We start from the raw sequence: 19,217 nt of genomic DNA, 5'->3' as shown, positions 1-19,217 counted from the left end.
ACCAACAACAACTTCATATAGGGATTCGAGAATGTGTCATGTGAAGGAATCTTGGATCTCTCCTTGAACAAGGGCGTTTCTGAACAGTCTGCAAAGGAATTTTTCACGTTCTTTATCAACTGGGATACTGCTACCTTAAAGCGTCTGAGAAAATTGGTAAATCTTTCATCACTTCCTTGACTGATTTTGCAGATATCATCTAAAACATCTCCTTGTTTGATGTTGCAGGAGTAGTTCTGGATGAACAATGATTTCAATTTCTCAAATGTGTTGATTGAGTTTGAGGGAGACATCTGAACCATGTCAAGGAGTCTTCCTATATACTACACGTAAATAATCTCGCCATTATCCACGTGTTGTCGAGGTACAAAGTCATCATTTGCTCACAGTGAAATATGTGTTCGTTTGGGTCTGCCCTTTGAAACTTCTGAAAGTTAGCAAATAAAACTTTTCGGATAGTCGACAATCATGAATCTCTTTTGATAATGGACTTTCTTTGAAGATATAAGTTTGGTCATCCTTTGATTTACTAACCATTAATTTTATCATTTCTTCTTGAGCATTCATCATTCTGTCAATTTCTGAGTCTATACACCCATGAACCATATCAACTGTGACAGCTGGTGAAGACTCAGAAATTATTTGTCTTGAGTTTTGTAGATGATTGGATAACGAGATGTACTTTCTGAGTTCCTGCGTCAGGTCTATCTGTTGATGACCCAGTGACTGGTTCAGTAAAGATGACTGAGCTGGGAGAGTTGGTTAGTTTAGATGTAATTATGATTGTTCCAGCTACGTACTTTGATGTCGTACGATTAGCGTGGTAGCTAGATGGATTGGAGGTGGCGTCAGCGGATTGACTTTATCATCTAGGGTGCTTATTGACCAGAGAAGATCTTGTAGTATGTCAATTGAAATTTATACCACTAGAGTCGTAGCTGTTGTGGTAGAATTTGGAGGTCTTGGTGGCCTCCTGTGTTGTTCAAGTGTCACGGTTGGACCTATTAGAACCGCTTGTAGTTGATCACTTGCCATCACTAGTGAAGTTGTGATTGTTGGTGGTACCACCGTTGTTTCTGGTATAGGTGTTGCTGTGTTCCCAGCTGGAACTGTTGTACTTAAGGGTGTTAAGCTCACAGTTGTCACTTCTGGTGTGTTAATACTTGGGTTTTCCATAGTTGTGATATTGGTGGTTGTCGCCACGGTGAGGTTACCCCGGTTTTAGGTGGTAACCTTCTGTGTTGACGTTCCATTGTATAGCTTCACAACCACATATAAGATATGATGAGTATCCATGAGTTTAGTTTCTGGTCAAGATGAGAATCACTGACTAGGTCTGACTTTATAGGGTCACCACCTTTCATTTTAGCGGCAAAACTTTTTGAGTCGGTTTGTCTCATGACTTGTCATCGTCAAAGATCAAAGTATTTGATTAGCGATTCAAGTATCATATCTAATCATTCTTTGAGCAGTAATATATTATTTTGTTGATTTAGTACTTTATGTTTACTGGAAATCACAGTTATTGTGCTCTTAATCATGGATTTTTTTGTGAAAACCTAATAGTAGATGAGTTTTGAGATTTCGATCACTTAGAGCATGTGATTCTATATGAAAAATACGAATCTAAGAAAATTATTATCATATCATATGTTGTACAGTAGAATATTTATATTCATGTTGGTGAAGATACTCAATTAACGATATAATCATGCTCCGATTTGAATAAAACATCTTAAGAAATACATATCTAATATATTTATTCATATAAGATCATGGATCAAATAAGATTTTGACCAAAAAAAACATTATGAATCCGTAAAATTTAGATAGGTTCGAGGGATTCATTTTTTCAACAAATTTTACCATTAATCTATAGATCTGGTCAAGGTTGAGATGTTTATGGGATCAAGATCATCAAAATATATATGCAAAAGTTCAATTTCGCATGCATATTTGGACTGATAAACACATATATGCTTCAAAAAAAAATCATCAATATTTGAGCATACCATGCTTAATCATGCAGTTTGTCAAGTGATTATACCGAATCATGCATCAGATTTGTGATTATGATCTGTATCATGTGCAAGAATCATGAAATTCTAAAAAGCTTAGTCGGCGTTAACGAAGATACGTAAAACTGGTACCTTCACAAATTCCCTTGTCGATATCCTTTATTTGGAAGGTAATCCCGGCAGGTGATCTGTTCTCTGATCTCCGGTCAGGACTCCGTCGTCTCAGATCTGGATTTCCTGATTATCTTCTAAGTCGGTTATAATTAATGGAGATCAGAAGAAAATCATAGAGAGGAGGGAGAATTATCTAAAGTCTATTTTTTATTATCAGAATCAACTTGTTTACATCATCAGCATTTCCAACTATTTATACGTTACATGAACACGACAAATGCATGTAGATGACTAAGCACGTGACAACCTGGACTTTGAGAGTTTCTCGCCTTGTGCTTGTACCGACCTGGGATTGGTTCCCAGGTTCTCCCTTAGCTGACATCATCGAGAATCTTCTTTAGCTTCACATCTGGACTCAGGTATTCCACGTCCAACTTTGTGTCTCTGCCTTGTTTGATCTCTTATGACTTGGTCAATGGACATCTGGTTCAGGTCTTCTACGTCTGACCTTGAATATTATTTCGTATCTCAGCTGTATTATTCTTCAGCTACCAGTTCTTGGGTAGATGTTATATTTTGTCATGTATAACATTATTCATCCTTTGCTCCATAAAGTATTTTATACTTTGTTGATCAGGGTGGATGATAAAATGGTTGACCATTAGATAGCTCCTTCATTTAATAACTGCCATTAATATTGCTAACACTTCCTTCTCATACGTTGAGAAACCCAAGGATTTAGGGCCCAATAGCTTGTTAAAGAATTGGTCTTCCCTCTTGCATCAAAACAACACCAACTCCTCTGGCACAAGCATCAGTCTCCACCGTTCAGGATAAATAGTTTAGAAAGAAAAATCTAGTAATGCCAAAACTGGAGTGTTACACATGATCTGCTTAAGTTCTTGAAGACTACCTCAGCTTTTTCTGACCAAGCAAAAACATTTATCTTCAAGAGGTCTGTCAGAGGCAGCAGATTGTCCCATATCCTTTAACAAACTTCTTATAACATCCACCACTTGATATACATGAGATACAGCTCATAAGTTAGCTTGGTGCTGGAACTAATATAAGAAAGAGAGAAGTAAGACATAATCGGTTGGTGTTTCTGCTGCAGCCTGCAGCTGCACATACCAGATAATTGGCAACATATCTTAAGACATTTAGATCTTCAAGTTTGATATCAAATAAATGCTTGCTATCATTGTCTACGTTATGGTCACTTTCAATGGGAGTGTACCAACAAGAAGAAGGTTGTTAATTACAACAATAAAGCAAACATGGCAGAAGAACAAGAAGATGAATCAGAGACTTTGTTATTAGCTTGTCAGCTGAAGAACAACCTCATCATAAGTGGTATTTAGACAGTGGTTGTAGTAATCATATGTGTGGAAGAAAAGACTTATTTGCTAATTTTGATGAAACTGTACGATCAACTATGAAGTTTGGAAATAATTCAACGGTTTCAGTTATGGGAAAAGGAAGAATAAGCATTATACTCAAGAATGGTTCAAAGACATATATAATTGAGTATGGGCCAACTTTCAAAAAGGTTACTCTATGAATATCTATAATGGTATTTGCATAATACGTGATCAAAGAAAAAGATTGATTGCTAAAGTGCCGATGACTAAAACCAAACTAGCTAACCGACATGGGTCTAAGTAGAAAGCTCTGTTTCAAGGTATCTATAATTACTTATACCCAAAACCTGGTGATTGGTGTCTGGTACTGACAAGAGATTGGTATACATTTTTACGGATTATGGGTTTAGTCCAAATATATAAAGAAATTGGGGTTAATCTTATTAATATGTTAGCAAAATTGTACCTTTACATAATTACAATTATACACGTCCAATTGATTTATCAGGTACATAAAAATAAGATCATGAGCAGAGGGAGAGGAATGAAATGATAATTTCCTCTGTATACAAATAAAGTTAGAATACCTTTACTGTAAACTTACATACAATGAGCTAAAGAAGGCTTAACTTGAGTTGTAGAGATGAAAGATCTTTTCCGAGTTTCTGTGCCCATCACCAGCTGAATAAATAACCAGCAGTGTTTATGAATGCGCTCATACTGCAAAATTACAAGATAGTGGTTCTGTTAAAGCTAAGAAAACTCATCAGTGAACTCACTAACAAGATCCAAAACTTAATAGTAGATGTGCTCAGCATGCGAATTTAAAGCTTTTTTAAATATAAACAAGCCCATGCAATATCTCGTCCTGACTTTGAGTTATGTACATGCAACAGCCGACTGGTTGATAAAATTAACACCCAGGTATCTAATTCTGGAGAAAACCAACGAAGTTCCTAAAATAAAAGCATCCATTTAAAAAGGTATGTTTTCCTCTCCCACTAACAATTGGGCTATACATCTATGTGACTCATTCATAAATGGTAAACTCTGCTTACCATTAAATATTAGACTAAGAATTGACCCCACATAAAAAATGTGTCTTACCTCTACTAGCAGCATCTTCTTCTAAAGGAGTCTCCGATGTTGGCGAGGATGTTGAACTGCAAGAGGCCTCCTTCGCGTCAAGCATCATGGCAATGACCTCCCTCATGGTTGGCCTATTGACTGGCGACAAACTCGTACAAAACAAGGCAATCTTGAGTACTAAAGACATCTCCTCAATCGTCCTCCTTGCACTTAAATCTAAGCGTTGGTCAAAGATTGTAGATGTTGGCATCATATTCTGTGTGGATCTTCGCACCCAAGTAACGAGATCCCCTCCTTGATCGATTGGCTGAACTGGAGATTTTCCTGTAACCAATTCCAGTAGAACGACGCCGAAACTGTAGATATCACACTTTTCTGTGATTTTCATCGTGTAAGCATATTCTGAAACAAAAGCAAGTCTTGTAAGCCAGGATCCAACTTAAGTGAGTTCAGAAATAGACAAATACGTTTAAGAAAATGATCTTAATACAAAAATTGACTGTATGAACTGATTCATCTTCTTCATTTTATTAACGAGAAACTACACTAAGGGTATTTCTGGAACTGTCACATTTTGGGTTGAATAGAGACAGTAGGTTATTGAGCTTATTTCAAGATGTCACTAATATATTAGGAATCAGCTCTAGGTATCAGGGTAATGATGCACAATTGCATACCCCAGATTGATTTTGGTCTCAGAAACTTATTCTGAAATGAAATCTTACAACAGATCAACGAAGAAAGAATGTTTTCTATTCCATGTCATCACATATGAATGCAAAAAAAGATACACCAAATACACAAATGTAGAATGGTTTTTAAGGAATCCTACAAGGATACAAATACAAAGCCCTATTATATTGATTACATGGTCTATAGTTTTAAGCAATCTAGTGATTGGAAATTTCAGTGCTGTCATGTAACACTTATATAATTGGAAAGCTCCGCTATCAAAATGCAGAATTCCGCAACCAAGTAAATTAGTTAGCACTATATATTAGGTTGAAGTTTGCTACACGGGGTATCCACTACAACAAGAGTAGTGAGTGTTCCTTCTGTCCACAGTAGGTAGTTCTAGATTGCAAAATATATTTTCGTACCATTTTCAATCTTCAGTTTAAGACTACTCTAGTTCACCACTTCCTAAGACAGTTGTTGTCATGGAAAAAACACAGAAAATGGGTTACAAACATTACCAGACATGGGTGTTCTATGATCTACACGAGTGTTCAATCTTCAGGGCAACATATTTACTCCTGAATGAAGGTGACTAAATACGGATTTTGAGCCATGGATGCTCTATGACCTCTACCCACAAGATCAGATGAGCCTTGTGAAAACAGCAAACACCTCTTGACACTGCAGAAATTATCTGTGTATGCTAAAATTTTAATGTATGCAGATCTAGTTGAGTTGCCGGAGCTTACGGAATAGAAATTAGTAAATGCTTTAAAATAAAATCTCAAATGCTAATACTTATGAAAAACACAATCACGTGATAGCTAATTCTTTCTTTTCATAAAGATGAAGGAAAGTTAAATTGGAAAAAAAAAATAGCAAGAATTGGTAGAATGAAAAAATTAATCTTATCAAAAATCTTACCAGGGGCAATATAACCATAGGAACCCGCAACAGCAGACATGGACTTTGAGAAAGGTAAATCAATCAACTTTGCCAAGCCAAAATCCCCCACGTGTGCCTCCAGAGATTCATCAAGCAAAATGTTATTTGACTTTATATCACGGTGAATAATCTGAGGCTTGCAGTCACAGTGTAGATAGCATAAACCCTCTGCTGCTCCAAGAGCTATTTTATAACGAGCATCCCAATCCAAGGAACACTTATTTGGATTCCCATGTAGGAGTTCTCCTAGGCTCCCGTTCTCCATATGCTCATATAACAAAAGATTAGAGTCTTGATGGTAGCAGAAACCGTAGAGCTTTACAATGTTGCGGTGTCTGATCTTTCCCAGTGTCAATATCTCAGCCCGAAAACTGTTGTCTACATTGGAAGCTTCACCGGAGGACCTGAGTTTCTTGACAGCAATCAACATACCATCGGACATGAGGGCTTTGTATACTGTACCACAAGCGCCAGTCCCTATAACTGCACTCTCTGAGAAATTACCAGTAGCTTCTAGAAGGTCTTGATAAGTAAACCCTTCTTTGGGGAAATAATAAGTGTCAGAAGCCTCAGTTTTTTCACTATTTTCGACAACTAAAACAGGCATACTACATTTCACGATCCAGCAAACACCAACAGTAAGGACCAATGAAACTAACCCTATAACCACCGCGACAATGCTCACTACTTTGTCCCTTGAAGAACCCTGTTTCATCAAACTGGGGTCTGCAGAAATAGATGGAGTGAAAGATGGATGACAAGGATCTGTTTCTGACATGCAGATGCCAGGATTTCCAATGAAATTGCTAGCATCCATCCTTCTGAAAACAGGAGTACTGGGTATTGTTCCCAGCAGGTTGTTGTGAGATAAGTTGCACACTAAGAGACTTGAGAGGTCACCAATTGAAGTAGGTATTGGACCATCAAGCTGATTGTTGTTCAAGTATAGGGACTCCAACATTTGCAAGTTTCCGAGATCATCTGGAATATCACCAGAAAGTGCATTGTAGCTAATATTTAAAGCAATTTGCAGAGCAGTAAGCTGGCCCAATTCAACAGGTATTCGGCCAGAAAAATAATTCCCTCCCATTTGCAGATCTGTAAGCCTCGCTAGCCTCCCTAAGGTATATGGGATGGCTCCATTCAGTTTGTTATCCGACAGCTTAAGCAGCTCAAGTTTCACAAGATTGCCAAATTCTTCTGGCATATTTCCAGTAAATCTGTTCCTACTGAGGTCTAGTCTCTGAAGCGCCGTACAGTTCCCGAGCTCACGCGGGATACTTCCTGAAAGATGGTTAGAAGAAATATTGAAGCTAACTAGCCGTTGGAGTTGACCAATCTCAGGAGGAAGAGTACCCAGAAAATAGTTATTGGACAGTAGGAGTCTTTCCAGATTTTTGAGGTTGCCCACTTCTGAAGATATCGGCCCTGAGAATCGGTTTTGGAAAAGCTCTAACGCCACGAGATTCTTAAGGCTGGATAGCTCGAGAGGGAGACTTCCAGTAAGACGGTTACCTCCCAGCATTAGCTGTACGAGAGACTTGCACGTTTTCAGGCCATAGGGAATACTGCCAGATAACATGTTTGATCCAAGACTTAGAAACATCAAGGTTTGGGATTTACACAGATTTGCAGGTATGCTACCTACAAAATTGTTCTCAGACATGTCCAGGACCAAGAGATTGCTGTTTGCCCCAATGAGAGGTGGAATGACTCCCTCAAGATTATTATCGAACAGTTGCAAATCCTCTAACAAAGTGAGATTTTGAAATTCAAAAGGAATAGTGCCTGTTAAATTATTGATGGATAGATCTAAATTCTTCAGCTGCTTTAATTTTCCAAGCTCTCTCGGAATACTTCCTTGCAAAACATTTTCGAAAAGATGAAGCAATTGAAGATCTGGAATCCGACTGAGTTCTGATGGAATGAAACCAGTTAACTGATTCTCAGATAAATCAATCTCAACTGCACTAACACAATTTCCTAGCTCTGGTGGAATGGTTCCGTTCAGTTTGTTTCTGTAAATGTACAATTTTCTCAACTTGGATAATTTACCAAGCTCTTTAGGAATATCACCAGTGAAAGCATTATCATTTAAGGCAAGCAATTCCAGGTTACCACAATTCCCAAGTTCAGACGGAATAACACCAGATAATAGGTTTTGCCAAAGAATCAATGTAGTTAGATTCTTCAGCCTCTGAATCTCCTTTGGAAGAGGACCTTCAAGCCTATTCTGCGCCAGCCCAAGAATCTCTAGGCTATCACATTCACTAATCTCCACCGGAACTGGACCAGAGAGAATATTCAGACCTGCTCTAATAATCCTAAGATTCTTTAACATTCCAATGGTGGAGGGAATATTATCAGTAAGGTTATTACTATAAATTTCAAGCTCCTCAAGCATTGTCATGTTACCAAGCTCATCTGGAATTCGACCAAACAGAAAATTCTCACTCAAAAAAAGCTGTTTTAGGCTAGAAATTTTGAAAAGTTGAGGTGGGATTTCTCCATGGAATCTATTAGTTCTGAGGTCTAGAGTCTCCAAATTACCACAATTAGCTAATTGGGTAGGTAAAGGACCAGAAATGAAGTTTTTGGACAAGTTTAAGATGGTTAATCTATGGAGTTGGCAGATACTATAAGACAAATTACCAGACAAATTGAACTGACTAAGATTTACAGATATTACCTTATAATCATCAGAACACTCTATACCATTCCAATAGCAAGGAGTAGAATCCTTTGAATTCCAGCTTTGGAGACTGTTATCATTATCAACAAGATTACTTTTGAATACCAAAAGTAAATTCCCTTCGTGATTCAATGATCTCACGAATATAACACAATAACAAATTATGAATACGAATTTAATGAATTTCGAAGAAGAATAAGACCTCAAGATCGCCATCTCTTAACACATTAAGAGTGATATCTAAATTCCTATATAGAAGAAGAAGAGGGTTTTGTTTAGATTAAAGAAAAGAAAGTCGTATATTTAACTTAAGATACAGGTAAAGATCTATAGGAAACTGAACCTAAGTTAGAAATGGGGTAAAGAAATTGATTATCCCAAGAATTGAAAAGTGTACAGGTTAAACAACAAGGAGATAGGAGATGAATGTTGGAGCATTAAAGAGAAAAAAAAAAGATAAGATAGAGATAGATAGGGAGAGTGTGTGAGTGAGAAAGAGAAAGAAGAAGAAGCTTGAGATTGTCAGAGAGTCACGATCGAGGGGCGCATGAAGAAAATATTAAGGTCAACGAATGCTTTCCAGCAACGCTTCTTCTTTCTTCTAGTAGTAATAGTGATGATCTGGTTGTTCATGAAATTCCACCTCTTCTTCGATTTCAATATCATCATAATTATCAATCTCATATCATCTGTTGCTTTAGACAGCGTATGTAGTAGAGAAAGAGAAAGAGAGGATCTTTGATTTTTTATTTAGGTTAGATTTTTTTACCTGAATTGATGCTGTTACTATGTGAGAAAGATAAGAGGACGAGATTTAGTTTGGTTGCCTTTTTATTTGTTTTTTAATTACCTTTTCGGTTCTGAAACCTCATGATTTCAATGGTGACTGTCCGAATAGTTTGAAGTGGAGGAGAGTAGTGGGAGCAGGGCTGCACATGGTTCGGTTTTCATTGGTTTTTGGAAAAAATTAAACCGAAACCGAACTACTCGGTTTCCAATAATGAAAATCAATGAAACCATTTGGTTAGTTCGGTTTTTCTCGGTTCGGTTCCAACTCGGTTTTGTATAAAACCATTCGGTTTTTGGTTAACCACTGAAATTTTTTATATCTGTCAGTCTCATAAAAATGACGGGCAAATTTTTCTGAACCTGTCACTCAAGTTTCAAATACATCAAATGTTCCAACTTCCAATACATATTGATAGAAACATTAAATTTTAAAGAGTCTAGTTTCTCCTTAATAACAAAAACGAAAAAACATCAAAAAATCATAATCATAAGTTCATAACTGACCACATCTTTAGATGGAAAATCAACATAGAGATCTCATTCCTAAAAGGGTCAACAGGAAATAGTTTGTTACAGTGAATACACTTTGCATGTGTAGAAATTGGGTATTCCACAGGAGGTTGTAATGGTAACCTGCACATACACAAACTCGAGTTAAATATGAATTTCTCAATCATGATCAGTGCAATGGTACATAATGTAACTAAGAACATCAAGATTAGCAACCTCTATGGTAGAGAAGCACTAAACAATAAGCATTCGTTTAGCTGGAATTGAGGATGATCCTTTTACTGGAATATGCATTTATAATTTTAATGTTGCATTATCACCTCAACCAATGAAACTACAATAGAATTGTACTGATATGAAGAAGTTACAAGTAAAGTAAGCCCTGAACATTCATAACAGTTGACTAAGATGATCTACCTTCAAAGGCAATGGCATGAGTTTAAGCTATTTTGGCGTAAAGGAGAGTACTCACATTATTGACAGTTCATTGTTTCAACTTGGCTATTCATATGCTTAAACAAATCTAAGTTTTATTCTAAAAAAATATCAACTGCTAAAACTACAAACTAGAGAAACTTACCGCTAACCCGTTAAATCATTTATAATCAACTTCACGATAACAAAGTTGAATCTTCTTCTTCTTCATCATAATCTATGTCAATGCGGATGAACTTAGAAGTTGCAAGAGAACCTAAAAATTCTGCAAGAAATTACATCAATAAGTGACAAACAGTGAGTACAGAAAATCACAAATCAGAATTTTACAAAAGTGAGTAGAGAAAATACCTGAAACATCTTCAGCATCATCAGTTCCTAAGGTGTTTGGATCAAGATCAACCGGTGTCCGTAACCATCTTTGCGTGCAAATCAACGCCTCAACAGTCTTAGGCAGCAGTGAACTTCGATATGAATCAATAACTCGCCTTCCAGTACTAAAGGCAGATTCTGAGGCAACAGAAGAGACTGGTATGGCTAGTATATCTCTCGCCATGTGTGATAATACAGGATACCTTGTACTATAAGTCCTCCACCAACCTAAAATTTCAAACTGAACACCGCTAGGGCTAATTCTCGGTTCACGTTTCTCCTCTAAATATAACTCCAACTCAGTTTTCCCCTCAACATTGTCATCCTCCTCATCTTCTCTTGCTCTCTCTGCTATTAGACTAGCATACGCAGAATCTTCATCATCAGTAACCCCAGAATATTGAGTAACATTATTACAATCACCTGTGGCAGTAGACATGTTTTCATCATTTGCATAGAGACACTTGTACTCTTCGAAAAGTTCTTGAAAATCAGTTTTCACATAAGTCGATAAGTGTTTACGTAATGACGGACCCGTGATATCTAAAGTATCAAGAATAAAATTTAAACCTTTCATCTTCTCACGTGGATCAAGCAAAACAACAATGAACATGAGAGTGTTCATTTTCTCATATTCTCCCCAATACTTATTAAACTTGTCTAGAATTTTAGTGCCCATACCAGAGAGAAATGGATCTGAACTTTTTACCCATGTGTTCATTGTTCTATGAATGACACTTACGTTAAACAAGAACTCATGTGAAGTAACACGAGTACAGTAAGAAAACTTGACAGTCAAATCATAGAATACCTTTAAAAATTTTCCAAATGATCTTGCATTGGCCCAATCTTCCATATATGGAGCATGTATAGGAGGCGGAGGAGGGGCCTTCTTCTTGCCTTTGTTATGAACAAAAGTAGAAGCTTCTTCCATGTCAACATCATTACTAGCACCGGTAGAAGTAGAAAATACAGGAGGGATGGATCTTTCGTTGAAACAAAACTTCTTTTTGAAAGCCTTATCTTCCCGTGCTAGCCTTTCAAAAGATTTCTGATATCTACAAGCAGCTTCCAACATCATGTAAGTGGAATTCCATCTTGTATCCACATCTAAAACTAAACCTTTTCTGCAATCTATCTTTTCTTGTTTAGCACAATCCATAAACTTACTCAACCTAGCAGGAGAACTCATCACATGCTTCACCACTGCCCTTACTCTCTTAATAGCCATGTGATACTCTCCCAAGCCAGCATTCACAACAAGTGCAAGCACATGAGCAGCACATCTAACTTGCATAAACTTAGTATTCAGTACACCATTTGAACTAATCACTTGCTCCTTTAAATGACCATCCTCCCTTAGATAATCAATAGCTAAATCATTAGCACTAACATTGTCAAGCGTAATAGTAAAAACCCCAGGAAGTTCCCAATCTAACAAACATTCCTCTAACATCTTCCCAATTACCTCACCTGAATGACCTAAAATTTGGAAAAAGTTGATTACCAGTTTGTGCAGCTTCCAATCTTTATCAATAAAATGCGCAGTTACAACCATGTAGCTTTTATTTTGGGCATTTGAGGTCCATGTGTCAGTGGTGAGACAAACTATCACATTGTTTTCCTTGAAGTAGTTCTTCATCTTCTCCTTTTCAGCTTCGTACAAATTTAACACACCCCGCGAAATGGTCATACGAGAAGGGATCTTGAATCTGGATTCAAGTACCCTACAAAGTTCCTTGAACCCTTCTCCTTCAACCACTCTAAACGGCTGCTCATCTAAAATCACAAATAAAATCACTGCCTTTGTACATGCATCTTGATTAAAAGTTGCCGCAACCAATTTTCCTTCTCCTCCTAGCCTAGCCGGTTGAAAATCAAGCGTTTGGTGTCCTTTTTCCTCCTTGGGCTTCTTTTTACATATCTTCAAATGATTATTCATACCACCTGTCCCATACTTGGTACCCTGAGCTGCAATCTTTGTCTTACAGTGGCGACATTTTGCATATTTCGAAGGCTTGGGGTCCATATCAAAGTGGTTCCACACATCAGAACGTTTCTTTCCCTTTGGTTCTGTCACTTGACTCACTTCTGTGTCATCTTCAGTTGCATCTTCAGGGGTTTTACGCTTATTGCTATGTGTTTCTGTCACTTTTATGACAGCTTCAGTTGCATCTCCATCTGCACTAGCATCTCCAGCAACACTAGCATCTTTAGCAGCACTTGCACCTCCAGCTGAATTTGCACCTCCATCTAAACTTGCATTAGGTGGAGGTCGAGGTGGCCGCTTATTAGAAGAAACAGAGGCAGTAGGTGTTGAACTGGATCCTCCTCGCATTGTCAAAAGGCAAGTCTGCAATGTGATAAACCATACATTTAATTTAAACCATACATTTAAGCAAAACCCACTGTGTAAATCAACCTAAATGACCAATTTTACATTTGAAATCCCCAATTTTTTTCAATTTTACAAACCCTAATATCATAATTAAAATCATAAACATGACAAAAATCACATAAATATGAACATGACAACAATCACAACCAAACTACTTGCAGAGATCCCTGTAAATCAAGAATAAAGGTACAAAAATCAAACAAAACGAAAAATTAAAAAAAAAAAGATTTAATCAGTAATTTCAATAGCAGATTCAAAACCTCCAAATCTCCATTTCTAGTAAAAAAAATTTAAAGGAATCTGAAATAAAACCCAGATCTACAAAGTTTCAAAAAGAAATCAAACCTGAAAGACACCAGAAGTAGGAGTAATCAAAGAGAAGTTGGATTGAACAGCACCAGAAGAATCACGAGAAAGAGCTTCCTGAACCAATTTCCTCTACAAATCATAAGCACAACTGCCTAAAATCAGTCGAGTCGAGTGAAGTTGGAAGTGGAACTGTCTGTGGGAAAGCTTTCTGATAATATCTATGAAAGAAGAGAAGACTGAAGAGTGATGTAAGTTATTACTTATTAGGGTTAAATATCCCCATCCACGGCCTAAAATCATTTAATCCTACGGTCACTATTAATCGGTTAACCAATTGGTTATTGGTTCGGTTTTATTTCAAAACCTAAACCGAAACCGATACTGTCGGTTATCTGAAACTGACAACCATTAATGAACCATAGGAATATGGTTATGGTTCGGTTCGGTTAAAAAATTTCGGTTTCGGTTTCGGTTTTCGGTTATGGTTCGGTTTTGGCAGCCCTAAGTGGGAGTATGGGACTTCTATCTCTGTATATTTTCTCAAAATCACTTTTTGGGGCTCCGCCAAACTTGAGAATTCTGGTTTGGTTCCCGACTTGTGTGTCACTTGTTCCTTCTCGTTCCTTTTTGCTTTTGTCAAATCAAGACTAGAAAAATGCTCACACGCACAAAGTCATCTTTATGCATGCCGACATTGACGTCCAGTATTTCGAGATCTACTCAATGAGTACAAACAACAATATCAAAGTTAGAGCTTTTACGAAAAATTTGGAGGTGTTTATCCTTTAAATGCATAGTCATTATGCAAACCACCACAGAGGATGCATAACACATTATGCAGTCATATTTTGATTTATGCATCGACTAATTTTTTGTTGCAACTTGTTAATACCGGAATTCTCGTTAGGTTCTACCCGTCCTATTATACCAAAATGACCTCACTTTTCTTAGAATAGTATGAGAGAGAGAGTTGTCTTTCCATTGTACCTTGTCCTTTCTTATATAGACTTTCCAAAAGCCCCTTCTTTTTATGACATCTTGTCATGTGTCATAAACCTCCTTAATTACTATTAACGCCATCCTTTTTTCTAACATAACCTCATTATTTCTTGTTAATTTCTTCATTGTCCCTTCCATCTTACGGATACTTCTTTGGTGGACTTGGGCCTTAGTCCCCATGTTTTGTGTGTGGTTTTTCCCCTCTTTAGGGCACCCCAGCCTAGTTAAGGGAAATTATTTTTCATGTATCAACATTAGTCCCCTGACTATGAGGTTAATCGTAAGATAACCTTATAGTCATTATCTAGACATATTCCGTCTTGGCGTTCGTGGGCGACGTTTGAACTCCTCCTAGCACGACCTCTTCAGTTCCTTATCAATTATCATGTATGTTTGTGCAACTGCCGCTTTTATGCCTTCAGATTCCCTATATATATGAGCCCTCCAATTTACTTGTTTCTTTCACTTCTTTCACCGTTTACCTCTTTTCTTACACACTGCGCCCACACACGCGCCATGTCTAGTAATTCTTCTGATAATAATTCTTCTAGTGATTCCGGCGAGTCGGAGGAAATAATGAGCAATGGATCGGAGGAGAGCGAGTACTCGGGGGAGCTAGAGCTCTACTTACCTCCCCCTGCCGATGGTGAGTCTTATACGCTTGCAGAGTTCACCGGGACTCCCGTGTTAAAACGCGGGTTAAAATTAAAGGAGTTCCGAGGGGAAAGACGCGTGATACCCCTGGATGATAATCTTGTCTCCCGTCTCCTGAACCCTTCATTATTGCCTTACCCAAACGTCCCGGGTGGCTTATGTACCCCGAGCCGGCTGATACGGCTACTTATCTGTTCAACGGGTTCCTCGTATGACTATCCATCGTGGTGATTATCAGCTTCCTAATATCGACATCCGTTGTCTATCGAAAACTCCCGCGATATGGCCGCACTGGGTGACTTATATCCGTGATAATCCCGACCACGCGGTCATGCTTCGTAGGGCCAGAATTTATGAGGCAATAAATTCTTCTCTCCATCGGAAAATAGAGAGATGCCGGCGCGACACGACGCGACTTTTCTGCCGTTGGATCCCACATGTCCATACTCTCCTTACAGCCTGAGGTGAGGCCATCGTGGTCTTGGAAGATGTCGTCGCACTTACCGGTCTGCCTCTCCATGGGACCCATTCCTACAACGAGGTGGTCGTTTATGAAGTGTTGACCCCAGCCGATCAGACGTTGTGGGCTTATCTATTAGAATGCATGGATGCTTCTCGTGTTGAATTAGTGCGGAAGGACAAGACATCGGTCGCAAAAGATCAAACGCGGAAAGTCGTCACCGCGGGGGGGAAGACTATCAGCACCAGCAAAGCAAAGTTCTCGGTTGTTGCTAAAGGGAAAGCTAAGATTATTGGGGATAAGAAAACCCCGACTCCCTTGGGGGAGCGTATCCTTAGTAGTTCTTTCCGCGCTTACGAGTCGATTCATGGTCCCAATTCTTCGGCTATTGCAACTGACTCTGAATGGTTCCCCAAAGATCATAAAGGCGCGTTGTTTCCTCTTTGGCTTCGGTTCTAGATTCCGCGACTTGTAAAAGGAAGGGTGCTTCCTCCAGAGCGTCAGGAGCCGAACCCTCGGGCAGAGTTGGTTGCCTTCATTCTTCTTTGGCTCTTTCGTGACGTGTTTGAGTATAGTCCCCAGGATACAATAAAGAACGAGCTGATTCCCATGGAGGTGTTATTGTCTTACGGGGTATCCTTTCCTCTTCATCCTATGTTCCTAGGTGGCTTATACCGTCATTTGGATTTGTTCTTCCAAGATCTTCAGATGGTGGGGTTGACGCATAAAATCGAGACCTTTATCCCCTCCTCTTTCATGCTTGCGTGGTCTTGGGAACACATTCTTCCATACGCCCCTGATCCCCACGTCTTGGAGGTTCTCCGCGAAGAGTATGTTAATCAGGCCGATGGTTTGGTGAGAAAGGTTCCCGTCGAGTATAGTTATCCTCGCATGGCACTCTGGCGCAAGAAAGGGAAGGTGTTGAAGGGTGATATAGCAAAGTTTTTAGATGTGGCTAAGGATTTCGAGCCATGCCCCTATCACGATGGCCGATCTGGTCCGTCCCACCATGATCTCACAGCGCCTTTCGACGCGGATTTAGACTCGACGCAATTTCTGTCCGAATCATATTTTGACGCGGTGATGGCGGTACTACCTGGCAATCTTCCTGGATTTCATGCCGGTAAATTTATAGCCATGTCTTACAATCCTGATCGTGCAACTCGCAAAGTCGGGTTTGACAAATGAGCCCCCCTTAGATTCCCTCCCCCAAAGAGTACAGATACTTCAGACATTATTGCTAGTTTTAATCGTTATGTTTTTAAAGGTCCGGTGCGCTTGGCTGATCAAGGGGTTAATTTTTCGTTTAAGCATCCTCTTGCGGGTCGACCCTCAAGGGTTACCGAGGGTTCTCATGACTATCAACTTCTGACACGATGTCGCACCTTGAATTTCTTCCTACGAGACCCGTCCCCTGCTCGAGATTTATCACACGGGGATCTTAAGGCACTTCATGCCTTAGGGAGGATCAAACTTGACGACGCCATATCCATGGAACATCATCTCTCCTCAGGTACTAAAGGCCATCCTTTAGAGCTTATCGTGACTTCCTGGGATCCTCCCGAGGGTTGTGATCCTATCCGTCCGAAAAGGGAGACGAAATTTTCCAATCGCAAGCCCCCTCATTTGAACGTACCCCGATCATCTTCAAGCCCTTTTGGCGATTCAGGTATTAATTCTAGTCCTTTACATTACATAGATATTGTTTATTATATTTTTTTTCTTAGAACCAACCCAGTCGCTGATGGGCCATTGGCTCGCCTGTCCCAGGGTGCTCTGCCTTCCACTTTTGTGGGAGGTAAGGCCCATTCTTATGTAATGGAAGAGTATTTAAACATGCCTGAACGCGACTGGACCGAGAAGAGTCTTGATAAAAAGCCTAAACATGCCTGAACGCGACTGGACCGAGAAGAGTCTTGATAAAAGCCCATTCTTATGTAATGGAAGACTATGGGTAGTAATCGTAAGGGAGGGAGCAAACCCGAAATCCCTGGAATTGATGTTGGCCGGCGCGTAATCGCCAGCGGTGATAGCGGCTCCAAGCGCCCTCGTAAAGATGGCGTTGGATCTCAAGCGGACGTGTAGCTTCCCAATGTCCAAGTAGCAGTCTCTCATGCCGATACGGATGCGCATCTCCAATTCCCCATGGTGGTGGAGGCCGCTGCAGCCGGGGTCGATCCTTCTACTCATACTCTGGTTTATGGGTTTTGGGTTCCATCCATTTTCGCTTCCGCGTAAAAAGATATTTTTGAGCGCACTGGTGGCCATATGGTTTGTGTCAGCCTATTGGATATGAGAACGCTATGCTATATGACAAAGAATCTGTTGGAGGTCGCCGACGAGATTACTAGGGTGGGAAGCAGTCCCATCTCTGCAGTTAAGATTAGTGGCTGGGAAGCGTCCGTGCGGACAACCATCGACTTGAAATTTCCGATAGGTTGGCTGGAGGTGTTGTTAGTGCAGGTGAAGAATCATAAATACCCCCGCGTTCAACTTACCGCTCGGGTGACCAATCTCGAGGAAGAATTCGAGAAGTGTTTTGGGGTGACCAAGCAGAGGAAAGAGGTGTTGGACCAGCTTCTTGCCCAGGTGGGAGTGGTGAGCGATGAGCTACTTCGTGCAGAAACTGCAGAGAAGGGTGCCTGAGATGCTCTTGAGGAGGCGCAGTAGGAGCTGTCCTCCCTTCAATAAATCTGATGCACTTTCTTTACCTTCTATCTCATGAAAAATTTCATCTCTCTTTTCCCGCTAATCTATTTTTAAGCCGGGTTGTTGTTATGTTTTTTTTTTTTTGTAGACTTTTGATGTTTAAGTTAATGGTGTTTGAATCTTTTGATTGTGCGTGCTTCCTTTGCTGCTTTGTTGTTTATTGTTTTGAAAACTTCGTGCTTGCGCGTCAGCACTGAGGATTGCGTATGGTACGAGGTGGATGTGCCCCCCCCCTTTATTTCTATTAGGAGGTGAGGTTAGGGGGATGGGGGGTCAGAAGAACACGCTAACTGCCTTCGTTTTTTAATTAAGAGAGAGGAGAGAGGATGGGGCATATGAGGTACGCGCCTTCTTGGACTGGGCATAGTGTGGACGCGCCTATTTCCCCTTGAATTTATTAAAAGTCTCGAGGTACAGGTGGGCGGGGCATAAGGTAAACGCGCCTACTCCCCCTTGTATTTATTTAATACCTTGGGGTGCGGGTGGGTGGGGCATAATATTAACGCGTTTACTCCCTCCTTGAATTTATTGAACACCTTGAGGTGTGGGTAGGCGGGTTATAATATGAACGCACCTACTCCCTCCTCGAATTTATTTAACACCTTGAGGTGCGGGTGGGCGAGGCATAATATGAACGTGCATACTTCCTTCTTGAATTTATTTAACACCTTGAGGTGTGGGTGGG

At 39.6% G+C, this 19,217-nt stretch overlaps 2 protein-coding genes across 2 annotated transcripts; both read right to left on the bottom strand.

Annotated features, from left to right (window-relative positions):
* Window positions 1-3,911: 3,911 nt before the first annotated feature.
* LOC113288305 (leucine-rich repeat receptor-like serine/threonine-protein kinase At1g17230) lies at window positions 3,912-9,666 on the bottom strand. The gene is made up of 3 exons (XM_026537305.1): window positions 6,185-9,666; window positions 4,601-4,984; window positions 3,912-4,213 (listed from the first exon to the last, which is right to left on the bottom strand). Exons 1-3 carry the CDS (start codon window positions 9,111-9,113, stop codon window positions 4,209-4,211), a joined length of 3,318 nt encoding a protein of 1,105 aa, XP_026393090.1. The 5' UTR covers window positions 9,114-9,666; the 3' UTR covers window positions 3,912-4,208.
* A 543-nt stretch (window positions 9,667-10,209) lies between these two features.
* LOC113291023 lies at window positions 10,210-13,851 on the bottom strand. The gene is made up of 3 exons (XM_026540604.1): window positions 13,747-13,851; window positions 12,951-13,356; window positions 10,210-10,319 (listed from the first exon to the last, which is right to left on the bottom strand). Exons 2-3 carry the CDS (start codon window positions 13,339-13,341, stop codon window positions 10,210-10,212), a joined length of 501 nt encoding a protein of 166 aa, XP_026396389.1. The 5' UTR covers window positions 13,342-13,356; window positions 13,747-13,851.
* Between the last annotated feature and the right edge of the window lie 5,366 nt (window positions 13,852-19,217).

The sequence above is a fragment of the Papaver somniferum genome, chromosome 6 (genome assembly GCF_003573695.1).
Source record: "Papaver somniferum cultivar HN1 chromosome 6, ASM357369v1, whole genome shotgun sequence".
NCBI lineage: Eukaryota > Viridiplantae > Streptophyta > Magnoliopsida > Ranunculales > Papaveraceae > Papaver > Papaver somniferum.
Note: the sequence above shows the minus strand (reverse complement) of the source record. Positions and strands in the feature narration are given on the sequence as shown.

Bases quoted from the DNA above. Each gene is read 5' to 3' on its own strand.
- LOC113291023 (XM_026540604.1), bottom strand. From the start codon at position 13,341: ATGCGAGGAGGATCCAGTTCAACACCTACTGCCTCTGTTTCTTCTAAT. The intron at 10,320-12,950 runs GTGGTATGAATA...GTGTATGTGCAG, and splicing joins GGGTACCAAGTATGGGACAG to GTTACCATTACAACCTCCTG.
- LOC113288305 (XM_026537305.1), bottom strand. From the start codon at position 9,113: ATGGCGATCTTGAGGTCTTATTCTTCTTCGAAATTCATTAAATTCGTA. The intron at 4,985-6,184 runs GTAAGATTTTTG...CTTTTGTTTCAG, and splicing joins CTATGGTTATATTGCCCCTG to AATATGCTTACACGATGAAA.